The sequence below is a fragment of the Amphibalanus amphitrite genome, unplaced genomic scaffold (assembly GCF_019059575.1).
Source record: "Amphibalanus amphitrite isolate SeventyFive unplaced genomic scaffold, NRLGWU_Aamphi_draft 000439F_arrow, whole genome shotgun sequence".
Taxonomy (NCBI): Eukaryota; Metazoa; Arthropoda; class Thecostraca; order Balanomorpha; family Balanidae; genus Amphibalanus; species Amphibalanus amphitrite.
The window spans coordinates 429582-449707 of NW_024881933.1; the positions used below are offsets into that span (position 1 = coordinate 429582).

At 47.4% G+C, this 20126-nt stretch overlaps 1 protein-coding gene across 1 annotated transcript; it reads left to right on the top strand.

Annotated features, from left to right (window-relative positions):
• The first annotated feature begins 10662 nt into the window (after window positions 1-10662).
• Window positions 10663-20126, top strand: LOC122391483. The gene is made up of 4 exons (XM_043385431.1): window positions 10663-11129; window positions 11360-11500; window positions 14903-15084; window positions 19189-20126. The coding sequence occupies exons 1-4, from the start codon at window positions 10950-10952 to the stop codon at window positions 19391-19393; spliced, it is 708 nt and encodes a 235-aa protein (XP_043241366.1). The 5' UTR covers window positions 10663-10949; the 3' UTR covers window positions 19394-20126.

Below are 20126 nucleotides of genomic sequence, written 5' to 3' on the forward strand. Positions count from 1 at the left end.
GTCGAACTTTAGCCTTTTTCCAAGATGTGGGGTATATTCCGGTGGTGAGAGATTTGTTTAAAAGTTGTGTCAAAGGTTCGTAAATCAGTAATGCTGTCATTTTTAAAATTTTCGTAGGCAATCTGTCTGAACCACAAGCTTTATTAGCGTCTAAGCTGTTCAGGGTTCGAAGGACTTCACCAGGGGTGATGTCAATGCTGCTGAGAGTGGGTACTGGTTCTGTAGAATCTTCTGGGTCGATTCGGTCTTTAAAACGCACTGATTTCTAGTCTTCCTGTATATTCCTTGATATTGCACCAAACCAATCAAATCAAAGGTAACATTACGACAATTTTATCAAAGTGTGAGACAATACAGTTTCAAGTGGTTTTAAGAGAATGACCTTTCCCACAACTGAAGATTCTATGTAAACAATTTAAATTACTCAAACAAAACTAAACAAAACAAAGTGTGTCAACAAATTGACACAAAAGTATTAAATTAGTCGCTGCTCAAACCGAAAAGTCACATGCTTTGTTTTGAGAACGACCCTCCCTGATTATGGTCGCGCCACTACACTCCCCCCAGTGGGACGACAGGTCCACTTCAACAATGGCCAAGCGACCACGACCACGTTTCATCTGTGCCGTGATGATTCCAAAAGGCAGAGCTTATGCACAGGACGTTTGTATGTTCCGCTCGCGGTTTTCACATCAGCCGAACGTATCTTCCCATCGGAGCTTAAATGAACCGCTGTAACCTTTGCAAGGGGCCAATGTCCTCTCGGAGTGTTTTCATCGACAATCAAGACAACGTCATCGACCTTCATGTTGTCAGTTTCATTCAGCCATTTCTGCCGGGCAAGAAGAGTTGGCAGATATTCCTTTCGCCATCGCTTCCAGAAGTGCTGAGCGAGCGCTTGGGAATGACGCCAGCGTCGCCTGCTCAACAGGTCATGCTCTCCAAAGACGCCCGGCGGGAGCCCTGCGCTTTTGTCTGAGCTATATCCCAGCAAAAGATGGTTAGGTGTTAATGCCTCAGGATCTCGCTCGTCAGTGCTGACGTATGTTAACGGCCTGCCGTTAAGCATGTATTCTACTTCCACAAGAGCAGTATAAAGAACATCGTCAGTAACAAATTGATTTCCGAGCACAGCCCTGAGCGCCCTCTTGACGGATGCTATCAGCCGTTCCCACACTCCACCCATGTGAGGGGCAGCCGGAGGGTTCCAATGCCATTCAATTTGACTTTGGCTAAGCTGGTCAGTAATTTGAGCTTGATTCCAGCGTTCGATGTTTTCACGAAGTTCTCTTTCACCGCCGACAAAGTTGGTTCCTCGGTCAGAGTAGATAATTTTCGGTTTTCCCCGCCGCGCTATGAAACGGCGTAACGCCATTAGAAAGGCGTCTGTATCCATAGCGCAAGCCACCTCTAAGTGCAGCGCGCGCGTAGCCAAACAAGTAATAAGCAGAACGAATCGTTTTTCTGTTCTACGAAACTTGCGGACTTGAAGTGGTCCAAAAAAATCTATTCCTATAGCACTGAAGGGGCGGCTCTGGTCGAAGCGCACTTCCGGAAGGCTGGCCATCAGTGGAGCTCTCGGACAAGCTCGTCTGTTGCGGCAGAAAATGCACTGGTTGATAAGCTTTCTAACTGTTCCCCTGGCCTTTGCCATCCAATATTTCATCCTGAACTCATTCAGAGTGTGATTCAAGCCCGAATGAAAAAGCTTCTCGTGAATATCACGCACGATAAGCCGGGTTATATCGCTACCCGGTGACAAAATGACCGGGTGTTGGGACATGTAGGCTATTGGGGCGTTACAGAGGCGACCGCCAACGCGCCGGACGCCGTGCTGGTCGATGAACGGTGACATATGTTTCGGGCTGTTCTGACCCTCGGCCTGGTCTTCCCGCAGGATGAAAGCTTCTGCGCTCTCAATTTCTGCACTCGACAGGGAGCCCCAGGTACTTCGCAGGCCTGCCCTTACCCTAGCTTGGATATTCCCAACGAATCGAAATATCCACGCCATAGTTCTTCTATACTTCAGCCAAGAGGAGAATCTCTGCGAGTCCAATAGCCTGAGACGAACATGCTCAGAAATAGCTGCTATCAGTATCGGCGATTTCTTCACCTCCATATCCTCTGGATCCAAAACAGGACTGCCTTCAGGTTGATCTGGCCAGTCATCCTGATTCTGCTCCAAAAAACTAGGACCTTGCCACCATAAACGCGAATCTCTGAGCTTGATCAGGGTTGTGCCACGTGAAGCAATATCTGCAGGATTGTTTTTGCCCGATATATGACGCCAGTCTTCCCATCTTGAAAGGTGCTGAATCTCGGAAATCCTATTTGCTACAAAAGTATGGAAGCGACGGCTTTCGTTGCGGATATAATTGATCACCACTTTGCTGTCACTCCAGAAAACCGTTTGGTCAAATTTGTAAGTTATCTGCCGCTTGATAGTGTCTGCTAACCGAGCGCCCAAGACAGCAGCCTGCAACTCCAATCTGACAATCGTCAGCTGCTTGAGTGGCGCCAGTCTCGTACGCGCCATGATAAATGAACTATAGGCACTTCCGCCATTTACTACTGCACGAATGTAAGCAACGGCAGCGAAGGAATTTTCACTGGCATCGCAGAAAACGTGAAGCTCCCTTCGTGCTGTCTCATGACTTCCTGCTCCCTTAAAGTACCTTGGGGTTGCGATATCCGGCAAATGTGTAACCTGTTCAAACCAAAGCTGACACTCCTCCAACTCGGGGCTTCTTAGCTTCTGGTCCCAAGCGTACTTAAGAGTCCAAAGTCTTTGTATGAGGACCTTCGCCTTCAAAATAAATGGAGAAACCATACCCAATGGGTCAAACACTGACGCCATACCTTGTAACATTCCCCGCTTTGTAAGAGATGTCACACTCACTCGAGAGTAAATGCCAACGACGTCCTTGGCTGGAATCCAGGCGCAGCCAAGAGCGCGCTCCCGGAACGTATCTAAACTCCGTGAATCGGCGTCTGGGTGAAGGCGTTCGGAGACATCGATGCTTTCTAGAACTCGGGTGTCGTTGCTCATCCATTTAGTAAGACGAAATCCTCCGCGGGCCACCAGTTTTGTGACCTCCGAACGCATAATACACGCCGCAGAAATGCTGGACTCTGATTTTAGGAAGTCATCCATGTAAAAATTGTGTTGCACCGCTGAAACGGCAGCTTTTGACACTGCTGTCTCCTTACCATGGTCTTCCGCTGTTCTTTGCAGCACGTAACTGGCGATTGCAGGACTACATCTCATGCCAAAAATACTAACCTTCATTTGATATACATTTGGCTCTTGCGATAAATTCATATTCCGCCAAAGGAAGCTCATGGCAGGCTGATCGTCTTCGCGAACTCGGATTTGATGGAACATTTGTTCCACGTCGGCCACTAACGCAATCTTCTCCTGGCGAAATCTGAGAAGGACTCCGACAAGATTCTGTAGTAGGTCTGGACCCTTTAAAAGCTCGCTGTTTAAAGATTTACCTGAAAAACTTGCAGCAGCGTCGAAAACAACCCGCAATTTGGGTTTGTTGGGAGTCATCACTGCATGATGCGGCAAATACCAACGTTTCGGGTTATTAGTCAGTAATTCATCCGGACGCACCCTTCTCGCGTGTCCCTTTTCAATGTAGCTATTTATTGTCTCTTGATATGAGCTTGCCTTATCGGGCTGACGAAGCAGACTTCTTTCGAGCGACTTCAGTCTGCTCAAGGCCATTTTCTTATTATCAGGCATGGTCACCGTTGGATTTCGCCACAAGAGTCCAACCTCGTAGCGGTCTCCGCATTGTTTTGTATTTCTCTCCAGTAAATTCTGAGCTAAATCATCGTCCTTTGAACGGCTTTCATTTGTGGCATATTTCGAGCCGAAGGATTCGGTCGACCACCATTCTTTAACAAATTCTACGAGCTCAAACTCTGGGTCAGGGCGCTCAATATACATCACTTCTTTTACATACCCAGGAACAAATTCTGAGACGGAGCCAGTCAGTGTCCAACCGAACGCCGTTCTGATGGCTACCGGCTGACCCGCGCGACCAACTCTGACCTCCCGCTGCAATAAGGCTTCGAGCACATTGGCGCCAAGAAGAAGCTCGACTGTGCCGTTACTGCAGTCTGGTATGGGTATTCCCTCCAGATGCGGCCAAAGTTGTCTAGCATTCGCCGTTAATATTGGCGTTCTTATATTCACTTCAGGTACAGAAAATGCTTCAGGGACAACTATATGCTGTTCTTCGCCTGAGAGCGGGCTCAAAACCAATCTTAGTTTTTGTGATGTCTGCGGGGGTGCCGTGCCCCCTATGTGCTTAAGGAACAGTTGAGTTTCTTCTCCAGGAATAAGCAGATCACGCACAACAGCGTCTGCGCACAAAGATGTTTGTGACCCGGGATCTAATAAGGCCAATGTATCCCGGGTGCGCCCCTCAAGTCCGTGAACGCGCACCGGCACAATTTGCAGCAAAGTCTGCGGGGATTTCTGCACAAGAGCCACCGATCTATCTTCTTGCTTGACATTACGCAGCCCTTGCGTTTCATCATGTAACATTTGATGATGATTTTGGTTACAGCCAGCAATACCACAACTTACTTTATATTTACAAAATCTAGCTAAGTGACCCTTTCGTAGGCACGAAAAGCAGCGTCTATTGCCGAAAACAAACTTATTTCTTGCTACCGCATCCATCTGTTTAAAGGCAAAACATTCATTCAACTGATGCATACCATTGCCACAACATGAACAGACCTTTGACGTGGACTCGAACGCTTCGGTCGTCAGTGTGCTTCTCAAATTTTTATATTCCTGCTGTGACTCACTGATGACTGTTGGCCGCTTACTACTTGAGGCTGTCACGGTGGCATAATTTAGGGCAATGCGAACCTGCTTTTGCAACCATACATCAAAATGTATTAGATTTGGCCTCTGGATGTCAATAATGTATTCACCCCAGTCACGTTTTAATTGTGACGGAAGTTTTTGAACAGCACGGCGCAAATTTTCCGTCGAGTGCAGATCTCCATCGTATCCCATATTTCGCAGTACCGTCACAGCACAATGAACAGACCCGTGAAACTTCTCCATGCTTGCCGGGTCCAGGTACACCGGAGGTGGGGCAGAGAACACTCGAGATAAGTTGGCATAGACAATGTCCTCATCCCGACCAAAGCGATCCCTTAATGCAGCAATTGCGTCCAGATACAAGTTTCCGTCGAATAACATGCCTCCAATGGTGTGACGCGCCAGTCCTGTCACTGCATTCTGTAGGTGGGCCATTTTTTCGTCATTCGACAATGGTTGATCGTCAACTAAGGATTTAAATAGCGAATACCACCTCGGCCAATCCGAAATTTCGCCGTTAAATGTTTCCAGCTGCAAATGAGGCAAACTGCTTCGAAAGAGAGATGTGGGACATGATCTACCTTCGTCCATTCGTTCGAAGCTTCGTTTACATGTGGTAGTTTGAGCTTCATATCGTATCTGTCGTCTGTCGTTTGTTCGGTGCGGAATCATTCGCTCGCTTTGTTCGTCGTCTGTACTGCTTCCCTCGTCGATTTGTCTTTGCTGGCGAGAACCTTTCGAATCGGATTTTACTGATGCATAGGATGTTCCTAAATTGGACTCCGATCTAGCAGCAGGTCTTGCCTCCGCTCCTTGATCACTGACGTGACCCTGATTCCGCCCTTCCTGTAATCTGGCAAGGATCAGGTCCTGCAATTCGGTGCACTTATCGGCTGCTTCTTGCTCATAGCGTTCAGCACGCTCTCTTTCAAATTCGTCTCCCGCAATACGGTCGAAGTAATTCCAGTTGGCATCTTGCAACCTTTTTAAAGCATCGTCTAGCTCCTTAAGTATCGCCCACATCTCCCCACGAGTGGCACTAATTTCCAGCAAAACAATCCCTCTCCGCCTTATCCTGTTCAAAGCGGCGAGCTCTTGTCCCCGTTTGCGTCTCAAGTCTGACAACGAACGGCTTGGAGTTGACATGTCTTCTCTTAAAACTGTAGAATCTTCTGGGTCGATTCGGTCTTTAAAACGCACTGATTTCTAGTCTTCCTGTATATTCCTTGATATTGCACCAAACCAATCAAATCAAAGGTAACATTACGACAATTTTATCAAAGTGTGAGACAATACAGTTTCAAGTGGTTTTAAGAGAATGACCTTTCCCACAACTGAAGATTCTATGTAAACAATTTAAATTACTCAAACAAAACTAAACAAAACAAAGTGTGTCAACAAATTGACACAAAAGTATTAAATTAGTCGCTGCTCAAACCGAAAAGTCACATGCTTTGTTTTGAGAACGACCCTCCCTGATTATGGTCGCGCCACTACAGGTTCAGTGTTTCTTGCTGTGTATGTTTGAAGTTGTGCAATGTGTGCGTTTGTGATGTCAAGTTGTGTTTGTGAGGCAAAGTATGTATTCAGCATGGTGGCTTTGTCAGTGTTAGTTGTCGCTGTTGTGCCATCGTGTTGTATGAGTGTCGGTATGGAATGGTTTTGTTTATGACCTGTTATGTCTCTTAAAATTTTATGATATTTGTGAGGGTCGTGTTTGTTCTGAAGTAGAAGTGATACTTTATTTTTTACATGTTCGTCGTAAAGTTGTCTATTCAAATTTGTCACGAAGTTGCGTTGGGTTTTCCATTTTGCCCACGCTTGTTTGTCGGTTTTTCGTTTTCGGGCAGCATTAAATAAACGTTCACGTTTCCTAATTTCCTTCAGAAGTTCTGGTGTCACCCAAGGTTTGTCATGTCTTCGTTTGCTTTGTTTTATCGGTATGCACTCTTTGGCTGCGTCAATTATACGGTTAGTAAAATCAGTCGCTGCGTCATCAGTGTCCTTGTTAAGAATTGTTGTCCAGTCTGTTTGTTGTAAAATGTGTGTTAATTTATCGGCGTCTGTATTTGCATAGTCCCAGTACTCGGTTACATATTTGTCATCATTCCTTTCTCCCTGGATTGATAGCGTCACAAATACTGGAAAGTGGTCAAGTGTTGAAAATGAAGAGAGAAGTCCGCTATCAATGATAAATTTAGTATTGGATGTAAAAAAGAGGTCTCGTAGGTTGTATGTGTCATTTTCAATACGCGTAGGTTGGTCGATGAGTTGCGTTAGTCCAATGGTGTCAGTTGCGTCTCTTAATTTTCGGTCGAAAGCTGTCAGTCCACTATGTTGATAGGTATCTGGAGGGAGGAATAGGTTGCCAACATTTAAGTCGCCTGTCAATAATACATTTGGGGAGTAGAGATGTGCACGAGTCACACTGTCGGTTAGTCTGTCTATAAACTCTTCTTGTCGATGTGCTGGAATATTGGGTGGGAGATAGATTGAGCACAGTAAAAATGTAGAGTCTTTTGTTTTTATTTTTATCCAAATCCATTCTTCACCAGGCAATTCGAGTGAGGAAATTCTGGAAAATGTAAGTGAGCTGTGAATGTATACTGCCGTGCCTCCTCCGTGTCTGTCTCTGTGTCTTGTAATGGGTGGATGAAAATTGTCAATAGTATAAAGGTTCGGGTTAATTGAGTCGTCCAATTTAGTTTCAGTGAGTGCGAGAATTGTGATTTTATTAACGTCGACAAAATTTGTTAGCTCTTGGACCTTGCCAGTGGCCGTTATACTGTTTATATTTACATGGGCTATCGTAATATTATTCGATAATTTCTTGTTATTTATTGGCCCAGGGTTCGATTCAATTCCTCCGATAATCAAAAGAATACGCATGTCTGGAGGATAATTAAATAGTTTCGATGATGCATGATTTGACACAGAATTGGGAGAGAATTGGGTAAGGTTGAAGCGGGTTTTGGGAAGCGTTGGGGGAAAGGAGAGGAGGGGAGAGGCGGCCTGAGCGTGTGCTAGAGGGCGGCGGGGCGTCCACCGCGGTCCGGACGAAAGAGAGGAGGAGCAAACGTGCAGAGATACACTATGCAATTGGGTCAGGGGATCAATGAAGCTGACGGAGAACAAAGTAGTATAACAACGTTTCAGAGAAAGAAAGGAAAAATAGGACCGGGATGAGGGATGTTCCGCAGTCGGACGGTGGCCCGGCGCAGGGACAAAAGTCACAGGTGGGGCGGGCCGAGCGCCCGGGTCGTTGGGCGGGCGGCCAATCGCGAAGCTCGCAAGTAGTTGGAATAGATATATGATAAACTAGTATGCAGATACAGCCAAATCATAAATAAATATACGGGGAACAAAAATACAGCGGTCGAGGACTTAACGCACTCGTTATCAATCACGGACATCAAAATCATCAAACGGACACACTCGTTATCAATCAATGACTAAACCAATCAATGACTAAACCAATCCATCGACCTGTCATCGAAACCAGACACCTCGACACAAAATAAGAGGGAAAAACACACTCTTCAACCTACCATCTGAGTTAACTGAAATTAACTGGGTCAAACTGACCGAAAAACAGACACGAAGCGAGTTACTTGCCGCAGCACTCGGAATAACTTACTAACTACATATCATCCGGGTAAGTATATAGAAGCGCCCTGAGCGGGCGACCTGCCGCTCAGTGAAAGCAGTGGACATCAACAGTCAAGTCCAAGTACCGCGGCACTACACAACATTCATTGTTTACTTTTTCTTTACTTTGTCTGCTCGGGTTTTGCGGGTTTTACCGACCCGCTTCCCGTGCTTACCTCCAGCGGCGGCAGTCTCACCGTCGTCCGTTACCGGCTGGGACGGCTCAGCGGCATCGCTCAGCGAAGTCGACGGCGTCCCCATGGACTCCGGAGCAGGCGAAGCAGGTGACGCCTCCAGCTCGGGCGACTCGGTCGACGTCTCCTCACTCGATTCGACCGCGTCAGTCGCGGCTCCTGGCTCACCTACCGTCGCCGGTGCAGCCTCAGCAGACACCTCAGACACTGATGGTTGCGCGCTCGTCTCGATCATTTCACTCGCGGCCGGGGCAGCCGCGGCTCCAGCCCCGGCTACTGGCACGTCCGGCTGGACGGCTGCAGCCACGGGCGAGCGAGCGGCCGCGCTCACCGGCACCGGCGCGGGGCTGACTGACCCGGTCACGGCCGTGTCACCCTCCGCCGTCCGGCGCGCAGCGGCGGGTTCAGGCACCCGCGCGATGGGGGCACGCCCCGCTCCCGGTGCAGGTGCGGCGGCGACTCCGGTCTGTTGAAGAGCGCTCCGGATGTCTGGGTCGTCTCCGACGACATCTCGGAGGCCGGTGAGTGAGTTGATCTTCGTCGTCGGTCCACCTTCCCTCGTGCGTACCTTTATCACACAGTTGTTTGTCCAAGCCGAGTGCAGCTCGGAGGGGCTACGCCACCGGGGGTAGGGGGTTTGGACACCCCCTCCCCCAACAAGCTCGTTTTCATAATGCAGGTGTATGTATAAAAGTGTGCATTTTGTTTTTGGTCGACTCTCTTCTCTCTCCCTCTCCTTCTCCTTCTCCCTCTCTAACCCTCTCCCTCTCCCTCTTCTTCTCCATCTCCCTCTTCTTCTCCCTCTCCCTCTCCCTCTCCCTCTCCCTCTCCCTATCCCGCTCCCTCTCCCTCTCTCACTCCCTTTCCCTCTCCCTCTCCCTCTCCCTCTCCCTCTCCCTCTCCCTCTCCCTCTCCCTCTCCCTCTCCCTCTCCCTCTCCCTCTCCCTCTCCCTCTCCCTCTCCCTCTTCCTCTCCCTCTCCCTCTCCCTCTCCCTCTCCCTCTCCCTCTCCCTCTCCCTCTCCCTCTCCCTCTCCCTCTCCCTCTCCCTCTCCCTCTCCCTCTCCCTCTCCCTCTCCCTCCCCCTCCCCCTCTCCCTCTCCATCTCCCTCTCCCTCTCCCTCTCCCTCTCCCTCTCCCTCTCCCTCTCCCTCTCCCTCTCCCTCTCCCTCTCCCTCTCCCTCTCCCTCCCCCTCTCCCTCTCTCTCGCTCTCTCTCTCTCTCTACTCTCCTTTCTCATATAGATTAGCGTCGAAGTCGCCATCAAAATTGCGGTGGAAAATGATAATGCAAGTATTCATCGTCAACCATAAGCATAAGAACAGGGATGGGTGGGGGTGGGGGTGGGGGGCCATGGCCCACTTTTTAGCCATTTTTAAAGTAAAATATTTAGTTTTGGTTTAAGTACAAAACTAAGAGCAGGAAATGGTTCAGCAAGGTGAGATGAGCACAAAACTGAAAATAATTTCTTCATGGGGGTATTGGGGCTCCCACAAAGTGACATTGAAGTTTCGCTGCCCCCTTTACACACACACTTTTCGTGAGGTTCCGACGCCCAAGTCGTTAACACAACGCATCTTTTTCTGTTGTGTGCACCGGGTCACAACTCAGACAATCTAATTGACGTGCAGCCTTTGACCTTATCGGTTCCATCCCAACTGTTGAGCTATGAAGTCAATAGCTGGGTCACCTGGTAGGTATGTATTGCAGACTAGATCGAGTAGTTTCCGAGATGCCGGGAGCCAAGCACCCCTTCCCCGTCTTCCAATTAAAGCAAGCAGGTCTGGTAATAGCCCAACGTAGCGGAGAGCGATTCATGATTTATCTTAATGTTTTTTTGTGAGGTTTAATGGGTTTGATGTGAACATTTGTCGTATAATATCGGACAACATCGTATGTATCGTCATTTACTGATTCCTATTGGTCTACTTTTCGTGGAATAAGAAAGTCAAGTGCGTCACGTGCCATAGACGAAATAAATCCAGTCTATGCAAAATGGAAACACGCATGATCCATGAGAAAATTTTCATGATGCATTAAATTTGGCTCCATTTTGGCTTTAAATTTGCAAAGCTGATGGATTTCTTTTGGCAGCCAAATATAATAGTACAACCGTGCACTTCAATGTAACTGCACTCTGTAAATTATATGCCCTTGCTGGTCGAAAACGATAATGTAACAGGTGTTCCTGACTTTATGCCACCGTTAGTTCTGTCAAGTATAATTCAGAGGTAAGATAAATATAGAAAACATAAAAATGGCGAGATCGCGGAGGGGGCGTCCGTCAGCAGAGCATATTGAAGAACGTCGAAGAAGGAGAAGACCTTTACGCACAAGAAGGAGTGCCACTGTCGCTGTTGGTAAAAGCCGCTTTACGATGCTCAGGGAACATGCTTTCACAATGATGCCGCAAGGAAACATCCTCGAAATGTACCAGGTGAGAGGAAAACCAAATGTTGGTCTAGCTGTGTACAAATGCGCTCTTAAAAAAGCAATTTTAAGTTATTTTTTTTCTTGCTCGCTTATGTTATGGTATCCAATACTGCATTATGATCGTCTATGATAAATTGCTTTTTATTATTGCATTTGTTATCTGTATGTTAAGACTCACTTAAGGTTATCATTTATATCGAATAACCTATGCATATTTTGTTGCCTATTTTGCAGGTTATGGTGGAAAACATTTTCAGGGAGCGAGCTCGGAAGGACGAACGGCGTTGTGCTCTCGAGAGGAGAGAAATCCACGAAGCAGTTCAAGACCTTGTGTCGGAGCTGGGACAGCACTTTCACAGTCAGAGTGAGGTTCAGGTATGCTATGCTGATTGCTCGTCGTAAGTGCATTGCGCATTGCGCTTAGCTACCGTCTTTTTAGGGCCGTCAGAATTGTGACTGTCGGCTGTTAACCTGCGCCCCACTGGGGGGGACTATTCATAGCCCCCCTCCCGTTTTTCTGAAATAACTGCCAAACCACTTGACGTATCGACGCCAAACTTTCAGTACCTTCGGCTGCATCAATTTGACACCATGTGTCAAAATTTGAGCTTCGTACCTACCATAGATCGGCCGGAAATGACGTCAGAGTGACGTCATGTTCGGCCGATTTCGACGCAAAACATTGCACCACGGCAATCGCTCCCAAGAGCTCAGTTTTTAAGCTAGATCCAATTTACTTGCATGAGAGGACTCAGAATAGACTGCGCTATCAAACTGTTATCTCGAATTTTCGAAATTTTGAAAATTTCGAAAATTTAATATAATAAAATTCAAAATTTATATTTTTACATTTTTTTCAAAAAGTGTTTGTATTTTCGAAAAACGGAATATATGTGATAGAACGCATTATTAGGACTAACTCTAGCAAGTTTAAGCTAAATATCTTCGAAAATGGCCAAGTTATACGCATTATTGCAAAAAATTCACAATTATTAATTTTTCAAATCAATTTTTCAGCACGTATTTGACATCGTACGCCAATATAAATAGTGTTACTGAGCTCAAACTGCATCCAATAGACACATTTTTTGTTGAAAAATTTTAACTTCAAAATTTGACCTTTTTTGACCTGAAAGTGACCTGACTTAAGCTAAATTTGACTCAAAATGACCTCGAATGACACATACGACATCAAATTAGAAATTTTTGGCCTGAATGGACCATAAAACATGTGTCACTTGACCGACGCATGATATAATATTTTCGTGACCTGTGATGACCTGACCTTGACCTGAAAATCAAAGTACAAGTTTGGTACCCTCAGGGTATCTAGAGCATCTGTTTACGAGTGTGTGAACCAAAAATGAGCCTGATCTGACTTGTAAGACGGCGGCCAGAGCCCAAAACGTGAAGAAGCCAAAATGCTAATTATTTTTACTTTGACCTGACCTGTGACGTTATCGGTGACCTCCAGGTCAATGAAATTAGGTTTCGCTCGACAGTTTTTCCGGGGCTATCAGACGCCGTTTGAATTTTGACGATCGACCCAGTAGTTTCGGAGTTAGGAAGGGGGCTATGAATAGCCCCCCCCCCCCCCCGCCAGTAGGGCGTGTTATACGCAGACCCCAGTGGGGCGCGGTGGTGTCACTATCCCGCGCCGGGCCGGGGGATGTTTGAACACCCCCCTGCGGTTTTTCGCAGATATCTCAAAAACGGCGCCGCCATTTTTGGCACACCTATTCGTGCATCTTTTCCTCACATGTTGTGAAAATTTCAGACCCAGGTCGCCTTAGGTCAGGTCACCAGGTCATGCCAAGTGACCTCACCTCAGAAAAAAATAAGAATGCTCGTCATAGCTGCACCGACTGATCGATTGCCTTGAAACTTTCAGCGATTGATTAGAGCAACATTATCTATAAAATGTTCATCTCGGAATTTTGATATCGGTGACCTAAGGTCAGGTCAATTTTGCGGCTTCTCCATTATAAGTCAATGGGAGAAAATTGAAAAGCGTCTGTTTTGCACGAACGCTATTCTAGACTCTCTCAAACATCGAGATGCAGGTAAAATTGACACACAGAACCGGAAAATGGCAACTGTGACCCCTCATAATGTCCTCGAGGTCATCTCAGGTCACGAACATAATTTAACAGTTTTTCGCAAATAACTTCTGATAGAGGCGTTCTAGAGCGCTGAAAACGCCTTAGATTTGTTTGGTTCGACATTGCGGATGGACTGATATGCAACATGACCTTTTCCGGTCAGGTCATGACCTTGACCTGAGGTCAAATTTTCAAGTTGACCTTCCAAGGTCAAATTATAGTTCATTCGACGCGTCTTGACGAGAGGAACACTATGCTGGCCAGAGTAATGTCATGGCTCTTTTGGGTAAAAAGTTATTGCCGAAAAAACGTTTTTCGTTAAAACGGCTATTTTTGGAGTTTTTGCCCTCTGGAGGCTAAACCGTCGACATTAGGTCAAATCGGAGAACAATATCCAGAAAGGTCTGTAAAAGGGCTATCGAATGCGCTTTTCCGCGGCGCTGTAGCTCTATCGGTTCCCGAGATAGTCGTCGAGATAGTCACCTTTCATGACCTCTGGTGACCTGACCTTTGACCTGAACCAAAACATGATCGAAGTGTTTCCGTCCTTATTTTTGACGTTTTTTTCGATTGCCACTTACCGCGTGTCGCTACGTGGCCCAGGAGCTGAGTTAGAAGGGGGGGGTGTTCAGACACCCCCCCCCCCCGGCTCGGCGCGGAATCTCGGAGCACCGGCCCGGCGCGGGCTATTACTTGAGCTCAAAAGTTCCCTAAACGTCCTTGAAACTGAAGAAATATCTTCCCAATGACATCATATTTCTAGAAAAAGATTGCGTCCTGAAGAACAATCAGTTTATAATTTGACAAATTGAATCACGTAAAATGTCGATTTTAACCTCAATTGCTTTTCCAGAAATGGGATTTTATGTCATCGGGCCTTTAAATGATATGGCGCATACTTACTTGCCACGAGCAGCAGGTCCGCATCTTTTTCATATACTACATAAATGTTGAAAAGCTGAAAGTAGCTTTGTTCCTGTCATTTTACACTCATTTCCTATTTCGTCTTGTTACGGACATGCCAAGGCGTGGGGACAGCCGAACGTTGAGGAAATCTTCAGCGGTCTGCAGTTCTGTAGATGACCATTACGTGACGTCACAACGGATAAGAGAGACGGGTCGTTTTGTCGCTGTTCCGGGCCCATAAATTCTGTGAGCTGCTCGGGGCTGGTTGGTTCCAGTTTCTCGAAGGGCGGCGCCGGGATGGCCGGCGTCTGTGACGCACGTGCTCACCGGGGTAGTCCCAGGTCTGTCTCGCTCCTGTCGGCAGTGTCGATACCACGCCGGGTGGGCAATCGCTATCGGCGTGGTAACCAATGTAGATGAATAGACCCGGATGTGTTGGACTGGCCATGGATGACTGACCAAAACCTGACAGTCGCGTATCTTTCAGTAAAACATGACGCGTGAGAGGATTGTGTTTGGTTGTCATATAATTGCAATGATGCAAATGGGTGGGAGATCGCTTACAGGTCAAAATCAATCGTTAGAGTGAATTTTGAATTGCATTGAAAAAGGTCGCCAATATTTGGGAAGCTATTCGTGCGGTGACAGTGCTGGTGGGCCCTGGTGCTGGTTTTCTTCTGTCACTTTCATTCTTTCATAGATCTCATTTTAAAATCAGACATCAGCCCTGCCCAGCTCTCCACACAGAACCCCGCTGTACCTCCGGCAGCGTCTGACCAGTTGGGCGGTGCGCGAGCTGAAGAAGGAGGGACGTCTGCGCCAGGCGGGTCCGGGCCGGCTGCGCCTCTCCCGTCGGCGGCCGCGGCCCGTCTCCGTCGATCCCGACGGCTCCGACGCTGAGACCGACGAGGCCGAGCAGCGGCGGCAGGCGTGGCAGCTGAAAAAGGACAGGTGTGTATTACATACAGGCGTGGTAGCTGAAAAAGGGCAGGTGTGTGCAACGCACTGGCGTGGCAGCTGAAAAGGACAGGTGTGTATTACATACAGGCGTGGTAGCTGAAAAAGGTCAGGTTTGTATTTCGGGTAGACAGGCGTGGCAGCTGAAAAAGGACAGGCGAGTATTGCATACAGGCGTGGTAGCTGAAAAAGGACAGGTTTGTATTTCGGGTGGACAGGCGTGGCAGCTGAAAAAGGACAGGTGTGTGTTACATACAGGCGTGGTAGTTGAAAAAGGACAGGTTTGTATTGCGTGCAGGCGTGGTAGCTGAAAAAGGGCAGGTGTGTGTAACGCACTGGCGTGGCAGCTGAAAAGGACAGGTGTGTATTACATACAGGCGTGGTAGCTGAAAAAGGTCAGGTTTGTATTTCGGGTAGACAGGCGTGGGAGCTGAAAAAGGACAGGCGAGTATTGCATACAGGCGTGACTGCTAAAAAATGGCAAGTTTGCTGGTGGACAGGGTACCAACCGGAAAACGCCCAGTTTGTATAGTGTTTAAAATGTTGCTTTTCGTAGCGGGGTGAGACGAGGTAGAATAGGATTGCCTTTAAGTGATGAGTTTCGGCAGAGACCGCCGCTGGGAATGATAATGTGACACAACTATTGGCTTACCAGGTGCCACCATCACCACGACTATTATCCCCATAGATACATGAGTTACAGCAACTGTTCCATAAAAATAAGTTATCATCTGATTTAGTATATGCGGGACCCAGTTTCCTACACGCACACTCGTACTCCGTGACGTTGACCTCAATAAACCGCGTGACCTATTTGACCCGTGTAACCCCGATCGCAGATTAACCCCCTATGGTGTGGTTAGAATGTCCTGTCCTCAATAACGGATAATCTGTTTCACCAGTGACAGAGCCATCACGTAACTGCAGAGAAATTAGTTGAACGCTGCGGGGTTGTGCTGTTCCGGTGGCCAACGTTTAATTAAAAAAAAATGTTAATATTTATGTGTACCTATTTATGTGCATTATGCATGGAAGGTCGTGGCTGATATTGTGTCAGTCCGTACCGTATTTTTATGCGTAATTCAAAGAAGAAAGCAAAATAGCTTCACCAAAACAATATGAATGCATAGGGACTTGAGTAGGTATTCGTATGGCGCCGGGAGTAGTTAAATGGACCTACAACTTCACAATAGCAGCAAATACTGTTAATATGGTCATGAAATGTTGTTTTGACAATTTACATATTAAAACTGGAGTGGGCCGAAATACCTCCCTATCCCCTTACGGCGGACAGGGTCCTCTTATAGCCCTATGGGACGTGGTGGAATCGCGACCAACGAGACGATGGCCATTGGTGAACCGATGAACCCATTTGAGAATAAATGGATGGGATGTAGGAATGCATTTACTTTGAGCAATTTGGCGTATTTTTGATTGACCTCATTTGTACAATCCGTGCTGACATTGAAGTGAGGTTAGAATTTTATTGTGTGATACGCAGGCGTATACTCTACACGTACCGTTTGTCCCCTGCAGATTAAACCTTGCCCCGGCACTAATTATGCCCCACATGAGGGCCGGCTGGGATATCCCGCGCACGGGTAGGTATATCCCGCGCAGGTCCCACCCCGCATATTTTGTATTTATATAGGCACCCACACTGAACGAAGCAGCTTTACGCCAGAACGATGCTTTTATAAATGCGTTCAATGTTGTATTAAGGCTGTGATTTTATTGTGATGGGTTCGTTCGATTGCCTAGAAAAAATCATGCATAGTAATCCTAGCACATCATATCATGTCAATTTACGCTTTTGCAGCTGCACGGAATCAGACAAACAATTAAATGGCATGTCTGTGGCAGCACATTGTCTGCAATATCTGACAACTGCATCCTTCATTCTTCACATTCTGCTCAAGGTTGTAAAGGAATTTCCAAGCTGGACGTGCTACCGTAGGATAAGTCGATATAACCACTAAACCGGGGGATACCGGTAATGCACCACGTTAGCGACGTTGTGAGACTGTGTGGGCCTTTAAGGTTTCAAAGCATTGTTATGTAACATTGAACATAGACCTCTGTATGTACGTACGAGGTTTATGCATTGGAAAAATATCAGACACTCAGATAAGATGCACACAGTGAAGAGATGTCCACGTATGCCCATTATTCACTTTCTGGAATTCTGCATTTATTCATAGAAATATTTTATTTTCATATATGACTCGCCATTCGGGGCGTATATCTTCTGCTGACCTGCTTATATGTGGAAGTGAATCACTGTCAGGAGGTAGGTATTTGACATTGCGCAATATACACATATACGAGTGAGAGTAAAGCAATGTGCCTGGAGATTTACCTCATGCACTTCCTTAGCCATGACGCTATACCTGCTACAGGCGAACCGTAGCTCTATGGCCGGATAAGTTTTACTGTATGCCTGGCCTATTCAAATACATTAGCCAGAGGGGTGTGGTAATAACTGGTGTAAGCAAATTGACCACGGTCAAAAATGCATTACCAGAATGCACTTAACCAACATTTTGGGATGGTCTCGTTCCTAAGTCGGCTAAGAGCTTCGGTCCAGAAAATAAATTCATCGTTGGCATACAGTAAAATACATACCAAACTCGGCCGGTGATAAATTTTCAAGACCTCAGTCCTTACTGATTTTTGAACTCGGCCTTCGGCCTCGTTCAAAAAACCAGTAAGGACCTCGGTCTTGAAAATTTATTTACACCGGCCTCGTTCAGTATTATATAACACCGCACTCAAATTCACTCCAAACTTGCCATATACTCACATGACGTCCGCTAGACTGTCAAAGGACACCAGACTGTCAAAGGACACTAAACTGTCAAATGACACTTCTGTTATAGCTCCGTGTCAATTATTAGAAACTCATCCAGCCCGCTTACTGAGTGATTAAGTCTGACGTCAAAAAGTGACTGAATCACCCGCTCATCGAAATCCTCACTGCGACGGTGACTTATCATTGTGCCATGCCGTTAATCAGTGTTTGGATGATGAGTAGTACCTTTTAGACTTCACTGAAGTTCCGCATGACGTGCATTCCATTATATCAGCTACCACTGATAAATATCACGTATTTTTCATGACTAAGATGAATAAGTTTACCAGTCAGCTTTGGAGTAGTCGGTCTATTTCAACATGTTGACTTCGAACGTTTTGCAACATCAGACGCGCAGCGCGCACTCTTCTACATCGGTGTCAATGGGATGCGTATAGTTGCACCGCCCTTGATCTGATTGGCTTACGGACAGGACGAACCCTGTAGCTGTGTGGAGACTAGTGTCAGTTCCCGTAATTGTGATGTCTGTGTTCTGTGTCCCATAGGGGTCCATGGTGTAGCATGTGACTACACTCGCCACTGCTACCACCTGCCATGGGAAACCACGACCCCTATGCTTTTCCGATGAATATGCATGATTATGCTGTTCGGCTGCCGATTGTTGAAATCATTGGAAACATTGAGCTGTGCTTGACACATTGCCGACTGGTTTGATAGGAACGTTCTGTGCCTGCAGGTACATAGTTACTGGGGTATTGAGCCGTCTCTTACCAACTTCTCCCTGTTTTCAGGTTATCGTGTGCATACTGCAGGACGATAACCAGTCCCTAGCACTCGTAAAAGTAAAACTGACGGGTACGTCCCCGTTTCCAGGCACCGGGCCCGTACTGCAGAATGGTGGAGCGGTATCAAATTTTTGGCGCCTATAACTGACGGGTGCCTCCCCGTTTCTTAAACATCGTGCCCGTACCAGGGGTAGGATGGCGGAGCGGTACATACCCAGTACCCGGCTCCCGTAACTGACTGGTATATACCTCCCAGTTTTCTAGGCACCGTGCTCGTAGTGCAGTGGAGTGGTACCATATCTCTGGCACCAGCAACTGCTGTTTATAGCTCCCCGTTTTTCAGACACGGCTCGTACCAAGATGGTGGAGCGGTACCCGGTCCCTGGCGCTTGTATCTCACGGGTACCTCCCCGTTTTTTCAGACGCTGGGCTCGTACCAAGATGGTAGAGCGGTACCCAGTCCCTGGCGCTTGAAACTGACGGTACCTCCTCGTTTTCCAGACACCGGGCCCGTACCAGGATGGTGGAGCGGTACCGGCGCCGTCAGCGGCGGGCGTCGCAGTCCTCCAGTGCCGAGGTGTTGTCGGCCACCGCCTCAGAACAGTCGCTGCCCAGCACGGCCTCGGAACAGAGTCTGCCCGGCACCGCCTCGCAGCAATCGCTGGCCACGACGGCGTCAGTTCGATCCCTGCCGACCGACCCGTGAGCGGGTGGTGGTCCCTGTCCGCCGGGACCGAGGGTCACGGACCCTGCCAGGAAAGTGGTGGTGCCTGCCCGACTGCCAGGGGTCATGGATGTTACCAGGAGGCCCGTGGGCGTCCTGCCGATTGGGGAATGCCACTGACCCGCGCGGGAGTCGCATACCCTGCTAGTAGGTCACAGAGCTTGCAGTGGGCGCAATGCGTTCCGAAGCGAACCACCATGAACTTACCCTAGATAGATGCAGTGTTTCTGAATGTTTGTGGGATGGCATGACGCTGAACGCGTTTGAACTGTTGCATAGCCTGCTGCATCGGATTGATTTATTTATGGTGAAGTTGAATGTACGAGTATACGGTATAACCTTAATCCGATCGTTTCGACCGCATGCGATGACTTTTTCGTGATCATATGAAACGAGCTGTCTCGGTACATTTCGTGTCGCAATGCTTAGCGCTGCACTTAATATCCCTTTGTAACAATTCAGGCTTACGGAAATTCAGAACTCCGAGGTATCAACGCAAGATGGATGAATCCTCAGACCGGTCGCGGTAGCTTTTTCAGAACTCGGGTAACTACCCAGCTGTAGTGGATCTGCGTCTGTCCAAGCGGGAAACATGGTTCTCGGATACCGACTCACCAGACAGAATCAGCGCTTTAAGCACGCAATGTTTTCGGTTGTACAGAGTGTCTGCCTGTGAGTGTTGTTTCTTTTCACCTAAATACATTTCCTGAATGAA